The 12,500-nt window shown below is 40.7% G+C and overlaps 1 protein-coding gene across 1 annotated transcript; it reads left to right on the top strand.

Annotated features, from left to right (window-relative positions):
* Positions 1–2,333: 2,333 nt before the first annotated feature.
* Positions 2,334–12,252, top strand: LOC307091412 (cAMP-dependent protein kinase catalytic subunit alpha-like; the record flags this gene model as incomplete). The annotated part of the gene is made up of 11 exons (XM_079758379.1): positions 2,334–2,379; positions 3,588–3,649; positions 6,995–7,123; positions 7,707–7,805; positions 8,915–8,997; positions 9,226–9,352; positions 10,380–10,475; positions 10,778–10,900; positions 11,653–11,712; positions 11,937–12,041; positions 12,127–12,252. 11 exons carry the CDS (start codon positions 2,334–2,336, stop codon positions 12,250–12,252), a joined length of 1,056 nt encoding a protein of 351 aa, XP_079614505.1.
* Positions 12,253–12,500: the final 248 nt, after the last annotated feature.

Here is a 12,500-nt window from a genome sequence, read left to right as displayed (position 1 = left end):
CGGGCTACTTGGGAAAATGTTTATATAACATACATTTGTTTTTAATCTATTGATTTATTTTCTAGCAATCAAATGTTCAAAGCAAACCCCTTTTAGCTGGTCTACTGGCACCTACCATTGAGCTTACCCGTTAAATCCTAACGATGGCCAACCCACTCACCCCTTGAGAGTACGTTGTATTCGGGTTTTGGGTGTTTGCGTTAAACCTCAACATGCCATGGTATACAGTGTCCTGCTACTTGGGCAGACTGGTACACAACTTCCCCATAATATAGCAGAGGCAAGAGGTTGGCATATCAACTTCTGACCAGTCAATCTGGGCAAGAATGGCAGATGCTCATCCGACAAACCGAAAAACACATTTGCATATTTTGAGTGGTGACTGGGCGGAGGGCTGAGGTTCTGTCTTCAGTGCAATGACGTTTAGGCTACACAAGGTATAGAGATATGCAGAAAAGAAATACATTAACACAGGTGAGGCACATGCATGCTGCACACTAAAGGGGTGCAGGAGACATGAGGGATAATTAAGGGACCAATATAATATCACTTAGTCTATATCTATAAACCGAAACATAAACATAGCCTATGCAGGATTGTGCACAGTGCGATAATCTGTGCTGCACATTTTGCACAATACTCGTCGATGTTCTGAATTTGTAGGCGCAGTTGTATTCACACGCGAAGTGCACAATGTCCTCGTCATGAAAATATGGATGAAAGAAACTTGGTAGTCCAGTGCACTTTAAAGGCAATATGGGCATTACATTCTAGGATCATGTAGGTATATCGCCTTTGATGTCGACAAACGTTGGAAGAACCTCATGAGAAATGTTGCATAAGCAATGGTAAATACAAAACATTATGACCTATTGCTGTTGCGTTTTCGTTATCGTCACGAGACAAAAACAAAGCTGTATGAGCATTTACCGCCCACTCTTCTGCTCCCCCTTTCTTTACCCCGAATTTCATTCATAAAATGCAGCAGTGATGCATCACATCACTCCACTACATTCACTCAAGCCTCAAGTTGCTAGGCAACTACTGCCAGCTAGAGGAAGAGGCTGAATGTCTGCGTTTTATTTATTTATTTATTCATTAAAGGATAGTTCAATCATTCCTCCTATTCAACCCGTATTTATTCGTTTATATGGCCAGTTTTCCCGGCATACCCTTTCCACATTTTAGGCTAACCTGCTACGGTGCAACCAAACCTGAAAGAACGCAAGAAAAGTCGCTCTCTACAGTGTCCATGACACACGTTTTGCGTCCAGCCCTACATCCTAAACATCGCAGGCACGCCTCCCCTGCAGCAGAGATGAGGGTGTTCCACACATGCAATGCATTGCTGTATTCCAGGGACGTATAGCCTTAATCAAGGCAGAATAAAACTTCTCTTTGCGTGTTATTCTGACAATTTGTCCACTCACTCTCCCCCACATGCATACTTCGTGTGTCTCACCGCGTTGAGCTCTATTTGATATTCTTATAATAACGCGACAGGGTGCATTCATTCTGACCAAGACTCCTAAAAATAACTGTTTGACGTCACCCTCCATTGCTTGTGTCAGTCACGAAATGTGGGAGTAATCGAGGTAACGTCTTTCAACGGCTGACAGCCAATAGCGATTCTCATATCCAGCAATATTCCTTCACTCACGCCGAACAAATGGAGGGGGGGAGTGGGTGCCTATGTTGTCTGGAGTAAAATAGCCTCAATTCCTGGCGTTTTTCCGCTACACACTAAAAAGATCTTAAGAGGAATCACCAAGGCGACATGCTTTTATTCTCTTCGTCAATAACTCCAGATGCAACCGACTAGGCGGCACGTTCACAGGAGGTCCGTCGTTTCCCCCCTCATCGTGGAGATTAGGGGCATTTTGATTTAACGATTTGTATTCGCTCGACCCGCTGAAATTTCACTTTGTAGTTGAGGTTGGGAATGAAGAGGGCCCATCTCAACATTGGGAACGTTGTCGTTGTTGGGGAGCCGGGGGTCCACCACGGCACCAGCGACAGCAGAGCAGGAGAGAGGAAAACTGGACCGACGTGAGACCGAACGCCACAAGGACGGCCTGCAGGACCAGTCAGCCCTTCGTGCAAAAGACCCAGGAACGTTTATGATGGCGATGTCGGATCATTCTCCATTTTCATTGTGAGTCAACACGCCAAGCAAAGCCTATTCAAGGCTGGGGTTGGAACATTAGCCGATAAATATAGAGAGGAACGATAACGCAAACGGTCCAGGCGTTCAAGGATACTCTCCATCGGAAGATCTCGTGGAGCCTGGTTCGGTTCCAGAGGCGCTCAGGGTGGAGGCAGCCAGTTAAGTCATGGGCAACGCGCCCACGATCAGGAAAGGCAACGAAATGGAAAGCGGTGGGTATTATACAACTCGCTGCATTTAATATAGGCCCATGCATGTTTTACAATATGTTAGGCCTACTTATTACGTCGTCTTCATTGAGTGCAGTTGTCTTGTCCCTACATTTAGGTTTGTGTAAAGGTTCTCTATCACGGACAGAATAAACCAGTGCCCATTGGAAATAGCAGTTTCTAATGGGCACTGTTGGCTTACCCATTACGATACCCATCCATAACAGCTAGGCCTATAGTTTGAAAGAACAGTGTAGGCCTACAAGACCGATTAATGGCTTCACTTTCCGAAAGGGAATCTCGTGTGTGTCCAAGTATATGGACGCCTATATTAGACTTATTTGCACAAAGAAAATGTTGTCTTCCAGCCGGTTGTAAAATGTTCAATGGCCTACTCTATTTCCTTAACTTTTCAATAAATACCTCTGTAAGAACTGTCAAGTTTGACAGCTTCCAAAGACGTTCTTGTTTTTGTGATATTCTTAGTAGTTTATTTTTACTTTACAAGGTAAAGGCCATTGTTATGTTACAGTTGTAGAGCTGTTATTCTGCTGAGCTTCACTTATTTGGTCGCTCGAAATGTAGGCTATGTATGTTTCTTAATTGATCTAAGTAGTTGATCACTTCCTTGTTTTATTAAACTATATTCCTACAAGGGTGCGTCAGATAGACTACATATGCCGGAACAGGGTGATTTGGAAGAAGGCCCCTCATGCTCACTTATATGCATAAATCCCAAGAACGCACACACTCGCCCACTGACTTTTGGTCCTTTTATTTAAAGTTCGGTCCTTTTATTTAAAGTTATTTATCAAATTTGAGAATTGAGCCCATTGAATTTGCACAAAAAGATCAGGGGAGGGGGTGTATTAGAATTTTGAAAATGAATGACAATAACGATTTCACAAAAATCTCATTTTCCCTGGAAATGGGTAACACATACTAAAATGTTGCAAGAGATACATACATGAAGGTGCCGTTATGGATATAGACTGACTTTAAACTAAGATTATTGTCCTGCTTGCTTGTGCCCCATTCTCCCTATTTCTCATTCCTAACTCAGTTGGATAGAAAAATGAGACAATGCTTAATTTAATTGGCTCATTTTATTTGCACCACCCTCCTTGCCTCTGTACTTCCTGTATTTATGTTTTCAAACACAAATCCCACTTGTATTCGGGTATGTAATGAATATGCCTGTGTTTTTACAGTCAAAGAGTTCCTTGCACAAGCCAAAGAGGATTTTATGACGAAATGGGAGAACCCTCAACAGGTCGGTGTGAAATATATTTCTTTAGAGTTCTTCTGGTTTTGAAAGTTGTGTTATTAACGTCCGAAATATACCTCTGTGTAGAGATTACACAGAGGTATAGAGTCTCTGGCTCATACAATTGGGGCAATGGACGAACAGCGTTGTCTTTCCTTTTGTTTTCCAGTTAATTTATGATTCACTAAGTTTAGAGGTTCACGTGTATATGTGTTCATCTGTGCAACAAACCATCACTAGATGTCATGGAATTAGGGACTTTTGGTAGACTACACTCTGAATCACAAAACCGAAGTCCTAAATACAAGCACACATGCAGAGACTCATGGCGTAGAGACGCATGGTGTACCTACAGCAGCATTTCAATTAAGTATGTTTCAGGCTTCAGTCCAGGCTCCAGCAAGGTCTAAAGCAACCCTGTAGTGTTTAACTTATTACAAATTAGCTACTGCCATTGAACTAGACCTAGTGGGATACACTATATAGACACTAGGGAAATTGTCTAAAAAAAAGCAATCATGATCCTCAGGTTTCAGACGGGCCAAATTGTCTTAAATGAATACTTGTAGAGCATTTCCCCCTTTTTGGACGGTGACTGTATTATATTTCTATATTTTGGGGTTTTTGGGAGGAGTGACCTCTCCTGTCCCATTGTGTGGTCAAAGTTAGAGGACAAATCCGGTGTTAAATGGATCTGGGATATGTTTAATATGATAACGAGTTGGAATGTTCGTTTGGGAGCAAAAAAGCGCGTGTAGAGCATTCTTAAATTGGCTTTTTTTTGCAGATTCTACCAAAACGCTATAAACTTGGAACGATGGGGGCATTTGTTATGGTAAAAACTAAATCTTTATTTTAAACCACTTAAAAGGTAGCCCGACACTTCTTTGGTAGTATAATAAGGGTCTTAACATATAAAATGAGGCATTGATGACTTTGTAAGTGTACAGATTGTTTATTAAAAAGGACATTTCATACACACAATTCCATCAGTAGATCACCCGTCGAGCTTGCGTGTTGCTGACTGATGTTACAATCTCTGTGTTCGTCAATCTACCTATCGAGTCTTAAAAACAAGATGGCATCGACGGGTGATCTACTGATGGTATTGTGTGTATAAAATGTCCTTTTTAATAAACAATCTGTACACTTACAAAGTTATCAATGCCTCGTTTTATATGTTAAGACCCTTATTATACTACCAAAGAAGTGTTGTGCTACTTCTAGCCTTTTTAGTGGTTTAAAATAGCGATTTAGTTTTTACATAACCCATGCCCCTATCATTCCAAGTTTATAGCGTTTTGATAGAATCGGCTAAAAACAGCCAACTGAAGAATGCGTCTATATGCAGTTTTTGTGCTCCAAAACGGACGTTCCAACTCGTTATCATACCAAACATATCCCAAATCCATTTTACACTGGATTTGTCCTTTAATATTTTGATAATACAATAAGTAAATGGTAAGTATCCTTAAGAAACAAAAATTGAGAATTATCATTCTCAATCTTTACAATAAAACTAAAATAAGCAGTGTACAACACAACAACGGTATAATAATGGTTAAAATATTTTCACAAAATAACTTTTACGAAGAGTTCTTTGCCAGGAACTCCAGCCTGTCAACATTTAAGTTAGTCAGAAGGGAAAATGCAATTAAAACAAGAACAGTGTTCACAACTTAATTCAAACTATTGGGTGAATATAAATGGTTGACGTTGATGGGATTGAATGTTTTAAGTTAGTGTAACGTCTAAAGTTAAATCTTCAGAATCTAACAAAGGAGAAAACACTGAAAACAGAAAAGTGCATGGGTGGACGGGGTTGTGTTATGGGTTTGATTGTGACACCCTTCACGTACAGATCAATGGCATCACTTGAGTACATGAAAGGTTAAAACCTTCTGAAGTCTTCATAATCCAATCATCCAATCCTACTTCCAAAACTATTTCTGAAGGATAGAGCTACGGCTTGTTCCCTCAAGCTTTGAGCATGAGAAATATAACCTGAGCTAAATTGCTCGACTGTTGATCTAGGGCAATCCCAACCTTCAGGTTTCATAGCCAATCACATTTCTTAAATATGTTGGTCATAGGGTGACATGATCAGCTAGAAAGTGTAAACATGTGGACATGTCCAAAAGGGTTCCAGCTATATTGGCGTATGCAGCATTGGGAGTAAGTCACAAATGCGCAAGTCAAAATCCTGGTCTCAATTCCTCACTCTTGAGTCTTAAGCAAGTTCCAAGTCACCGTGGTGAGAATCAAGCAAGTCAAGTAAGGTCCCTGCTATAAGTCAAGCATGCCAAGTCGTCACTGCTCAGGTCAAGCAGGCATCAGCGGATGCCTCTGCTAGTCTGCCAGAGTCCTAGTAGGTTGCCAGGTTTGCGCTCGTTGCACTAGAAATCTAGCCTCAGAACTAGATCGATATGTGAGCTCAATCCGCGGGCATATATTATGCTAATTTGCAAATTAGTCTGGCAATGTCAGGCTACTACAAATCCATCAACTGATCGCACATAGACTGTCTGAACATCTTCCATTCGATGTTCGATTAATGTTGATGGGCAGTAGGCAGAGGTGTTCTATGCTCTGTCTAAAAGACAATTTAATCACCAACTCATGGTAATAAGAAATACGTCCATATCAAGAAAAATGCTAATATTTAATAAAAAAGTCCTGTTGAGTCATATATCTCAAGTATAAATCACATCTCAAGTCATGAATACCAAGTCAAGGTCAGATCGAGTCTTTTATCAATGTCAGTCAAGCAAGTCCTCTAATTTGCGACTTGAGTCTTACTAGAGATTAAAGTCATGAGACTTGATTCGCCCACCTCTCGGGGCATGTCTAGGACTATCAAAGAATTCCAACGTCCTAAAACGTTTGGGCTGCCGAACACGCTTCTTGTTTAGAGCAGCTTAGGCAATTTGAGAATTTGGAACAGTGGCGAGAAGATCCCTTTCACTAAAACCTGAATCTTCAGTTTCAAAATGATTGCAAGAAATACATATTCATTAAGCTTTCAGGGTGTCACAACTCCTATGTCAATCCAATTAATACATTCTGGTTGAAGGTGCAATAAAGACCCCAGAATGCTCAGATATATGTCAATTAGTTGTGTAATCAGATGTGTAAAACACGAGTCAAAATATATGTTTACTGAACTTAATTAATTGCATTTATATAGCGCTTTTCAAGGTACCCAAAGCACTTTACATAGTGAATATGTGTGTGTTCGTGGTGGGGGGCTTAGACACTAATCAGAGTAACTGTCATAATACAGGTCTTCTAATATTGCATATTGTCCATTTGTTTGTCTGTGTTAACTTCTCTTAATTTCATTGTGTTCAGAATACAGCCTGCCTGGAACATTTTGAGAGGTTGAAAACTCTGGGCACAGGCTCTTTTGGTCGCGTTATGTTGGTGAAACACAAAGAGACAGAGCAGCATTATGCTATGAAGATCCTCAGCAAGCAGAAGGTCAGTGTTGTGTATGCCATGCCACACACACACACACACACACACACACACACACACACACACACACACACACACACACACACACACACACTTATGGGTTCTAAAGACCTTAGGATTTCTTCATCGGGATTCCTCCTCAGTCTTAAGTTGAATTAATTAAAATGATGTATCACTATCGCAATGTTTGTTTCAGATCCTATCTTGGTGATCAACCAAGTCATCCTATCAAACTAGCACAGCAAATCTTTCAGTCAGTGATATGCAATTGCAACCACAAAACATATTCCAATTGGGATTCCAATTTGAACATGGCTAATAATTTGAACATGGCTTGGTTTCCTGACTACATCAATAGCTCTCAAAGGGATATCCATGCACGATTGTTTACTCTTATGTGTATTATATGCTACCCATTGCTAATAATTAACAATATACAAGAAGGTCTCCCATTGCCACAGGTCATATAATGTACTCTATAATCTTCTCCAATTGGTTACAAAAAGGTGTGTTGTATCCCAGTTTGAAGGAAAAGTTGATGGCTAACTAAGCAACTTTCTGTGGATACTCTCTTCTTGCCTTGCAGGTTGTGAAACTAAAGCAAATAGAACATACTTTAAATGAGAAGAGGATTCTACAGGCTGTCAAATTTCCTTTTCTGGTTGAACTGGAATACTCATTTAAGGTACAGACTAATGAATATCCTTTTGGTTTATATGCCCGTTTCAAACGTTAAATGTAAATGGCATTTATAATGAGTCTTTTAAGTTTTTGGCGAATTGAGGTTACACGTTAAAGGAGAGCCAGAGCCAGATCACCCCTTGTAGATTTTCTTTGCATTAGATGATTCCCTCTTAAGGTTGAAGGGATACGCAGAGAAATTGGTAAATTAGTGTCTGCCTGTTTTACCCAGGTTCAGATGATTTTTCCTCATTGTGTGTCCAGAAGGTGAGTTCGCTGGGTTAGCATTTGCTCTCTGTTAGCTGCTTCCATTGACTTGCAGAGTAACAGTAGCATAGCTCCGTTCATGTGAGGGGAATACACTTGTATTATAAAATGAATATTATATTATTCAAAACTTGTGCCAATAACAACACAAAATTATAGTAGTTTGTCTACAAACACACTGATAATTTGGCACTATTTTGGATGCTGTGATTTAATATAATTATTTAATTATTTTTTAATAACATTCTGGCTTGGTAAATAAGTGGATGGTTACATGTCGGCCCCACATCACAGGTTGTCTAATAATCACAGTCTGGAAAATACTGCCAGATTATCTGTGTTTGTATACAAACTACAATCTTGTTGTGCAGTTCCAGGAACTGGTTTTGCAAAAGCATCTATTTGAAACACATTGGAAATCTTTGGAAAGGGTATTCCGCACACATTAACAGGAGCTAGGCTGCTGTGACATAGCTAATTGAAAGCGAATGCTAACCCAGCGAAATCTCCCCTCCAAACGTTAATTTACAAATTTCTCGGCGTATCCCTTTAAATATATTTCTAAAGGAGGGTTTAAGGTGTTTCTTTAGCCATTTAGTTTCATTGGATTATTATTTTCAAAGAGTCAAAGCAATACCCACACATTTTTGATGATATTAGACAATGTTTATTGGCAGGAGATATATCTGGACATCCCCTTTTTTTCATTTTACAATATACTTTCAAGCTGATCTGATGAAACGAATTGCAACTTGACGATGCCCCTTGCATGGTGTCTTCAGAGTGTGCATGCATTATATGTTGGAGCTTGTGCATGTCACTCACAAGTCCTCTTGTTTTCGCCAGGACAATACTTACCTCTACATGGTAATGGAATATGTACCCGGGGGTGAGATGTTCTCCCATTTACGGAAAATTGGCAGATTTAGGTTAGTATGTGGTCACAACTGAATTTGTTTTGATTTTACAATGGACCCTACCCCCATGGTTTACTTCCACATGTCACCAACCACTCTTTCAAATCCCTTTTCCCTTTTTGAAAAATCTGTGTGTGTGTGTGTGTGTGTGTGTGTGTGTGTGTGTGTGTGTGTGTGTGTGTGTGTGTGTGTGTGTGTGTGTGTGTGTGTGTGTGTGTGTGTCTGTCTTGTCGTGTGCAGTGAGCCTCATGCTCGTTTCTACGCGTCACAGATAGTTCTGACCTTTGAGTACCTACATGCTTTGGACCTGATCTACAGAGACCTCAAACCTGAGAACCTGCTCATAGACCAACAGGGATACATACAGGTGAGGAATCTTTAACAAACGGCCCATTTCCCATGTTGGTTTACTCCCCAATGTATTAATAAATCTCAAAGTAGTGCATGCATGTGCACTGTAAAACCTTTCACCATAAAATTGCAGTAAAAAACTGGCCGCAGTTTTGCCATTAAGGTACTGTTTATTTAGAGAAGTATTGCTGTATAATATAAATACAGCTAGCTTGCTGTAATCTAAACATACAGCATGCCACTGTAGTATTACAGTAATCTACTGCCAGCAAAATGATAAGGCCTGTACCATTGGACTCCTTGGAGTCTTAGCTTTCATATGACAAATTTGCTTAAGTGTAGATAGAGTGATGTTAAAAACATAGTTTTCAAGCACGTTAGCATGTAGCTACCGGGGGTACAACGGATATGTAGCAATCACTAGCCTCTAGCCATATAAAAGGGGGTGCCCACTCACAAACGTGCGATATAAAACAATCAAACTTCCAATCGATGAGTCGTTTTGAGCTCTCGCACCACTAACGCCGCTAGACTACGAGAGCTGCCTTTTATTTCAACACCTAGAACACATCACCAGCACACCGCTTATCCCGCTACCCTAAGTACCTCGGTGGCAATTTCCCCCAATTTCACCGCCACAGTACACTAATTACTGCAACCCTCCGAATGTCACTACCGCAGGACCCAGGGAGACTTTCGCCACAATATTATAAAAGTTGAATATTTTAAAAAGCTAATTACTAATAACCCTAAAAGAAAGCTAACAGCCCTAAACCTAACCCTAACCCTTGCTGTAAATTTACATCAAAGTCTTAAAGTGTGGGAATAAACCAAAACAACGGCGAAATTATCTGACATGACATTTTTTTGCATCTATCAATTCTTCTTGGTCAATTACAGTAAAGTAATTTAGTCTGATATATTGGATGTACGTTTGCGATACACTTTACACCTTAGCTGGTGTAGAAATCTCCTCTGACCTCCAGTGGCAAACAGTGGATTGTATGTTTTCTTTGTGTGTCTGTGCTTTTATCCTGACTTAGGTGACCGATTTCGGCTTTGCAAAGCGTGTTAAGGGTCGCACATGGACACTCTGTGGCACTCCAGAATACCTGGCCCCAGAAATCATCCTCAGCAAGGTGAAATGGGACAATTAAATTATTGCTTTACATGGTATTTGCACATTTTATTTTTGGAAAATAGTAAGTAACACACATTATTTGAGAAAGCTGAATAATCTAAATTGGGTTATGGTTCCTTTTATCATTGAGTCGATGCTATTGACCCATTTTATTTTTTACAGACTACTGCTTTGTAACAGCAGAGTACAATACAGTAGTAGATTGTAACCTTTCTAGGTATCTTTTTCTCTCTCTCTCTCTCTCTCTCTCTCTCTCTCTCTCTCTCTCTCTCTCTCTCTCTCTCTCCCTCTCTCTCTCAGGGTTATAATAAGGCAGTCGACTGGTGGGCACTGGGTGTGCTCATCTATGAGATGGGCGCAGGTTACCCTCCTTTCTTTGCTGACCAGCCCATACAGATCTATGAAAAGATAGTCTCAGGCAAGGTGAGCACCTTGCACACATTCTCAATGTGTCATTTTATCATTTGGATGATTTTAAGCATTTGTATAATCCGTTACCTTTGTCTATTCTGCCATTCAGTAATAACTTAAAAGAATGTCCACCTGTAAAGTTAAGGAGAACATATTTTCGTTTACTCTAGGTCTAAGGGACTAATGCAGACAACGTGAAGAATCTGTTGTCCTCTTAGTCCCTCAGACCCAAATTAATCAGTAAATAGGGTCCAGGTGGTGGTTTAACACAGTTGGCCACATGGGCATTGTTTGGACAAACTAGCCCTTGGCAGCTACATGATGAAACTCCCTATTACAGGAAGCATTTGGTAAATCAAAAACAGCTTCCCTAAAATAGATTACCTTTCCTTAAAGCTAAAGGGTTCAACGAGTATCCAATACCCCCCCCCCCTCTCTTCAGCTCTCCCTCCAAAGCAACTCCCCTAAAAGTAACTGTTAGCATGTTAGCTTTTTTCCAGAGTTTTTTTTATCTGTTGATTTTAGTCGGGATGTAAAGGCAATTTCAACAAATATGACAAAAAATGCTTCTAGAACAAATGTTGTACCCAGGCTTTTACTTGCTTATGATGACAATGCCTTTCATGACATCGATACACTTTAAGTGGGGTTTTAAGTTGTGCACAAGTGCTCCAAGTACCGAACCACTCGTTCATTTTCCGACTTGAATTGAACTCCCTTACTTCTCTTCTTGTCTTGACCAGCCCTTCTCTGTTCTCCCCTAGGTTCGCTTCCCCTCTCACTTCAGCTCTGACCTGAAGGACCTCCTGAGGAATCTGCTTCAGGTTCAACAGACATACACTATTTTTTTACTTTCACATCTTTCAATGTAAAAGTAAAATGCACCTCTGTTTAGAATTTATTTATTGTAAATATTACTTATTTTATTTCATTTGACCTAATTGATCCTTTTGTACTTATTGCACTGTGGGTCAGAGACAAACGCATTTTCTATTTCTCTTGCACATATAAAGTTGACTGTGAACTTTGAAATTTGCTGCCCACCCAGGTGGACCTAACAAAGCGCTACGGCAACCTCAAGAATGGAGTTAATGACATCAAGGGCCACAAATGGTTTGCCACCATTGACTGGATCGCTGTTTACCAGAGGAAGGTTTGTGCTTGTGTGTGTGTGTCTATATGTCCGTGTACGCGTGTTGTTTTGGTGTTATTTTAGCTGTGTTTCTTAATGTGTCCAGGTGGAGGCGCCGTTTCTACCCAAGTGCAAAGGACCCGGGGACACGAGCAACTTCGATGACTATGAGGAGGAGGAGATCCGTGTGTCTTTTAGCGAAAAATGTGGCAAGGAGTTTGCTGAGTTCTAGAAAAAGAGCGAGGATGGCAGGGGGGTTAAAGAGAGCACTAAAGGGCTGATTCTGGTTCCACGTCGACGCAAGGGAGTTTACACACCCATTAGGTCCTTGCGGACCCTCCTTGCGTCCACCGCATGGGACTGACACGCGCCTCCATAAAAATTGCAACCTTGCGTCGAGGCGACACAGCAGCAAGGGCTGTGATTGGTCCCCTCACTAAAACCCAACGCAGAACCAAAACAGGTTCACGACTGCGACGA

The sequence above is a fragment of the Pollachius pollachius genome, assembly GCF_949987615.1.
Source record: "Pollachius pollachius genome assembly, chromosome: 2".
Taxonomy (NCBI): domain Eukaryota; kingdom Metazoa; phylum Chordata; class Actinopteri; order Gadiformes; family Gadidae; genus Pollachius; species Pollachius pollachius.
Note: the sequence above shows the minus strand (reverse complement) of the source record. Positions and strands in the feature narration are given on the sequence as shown.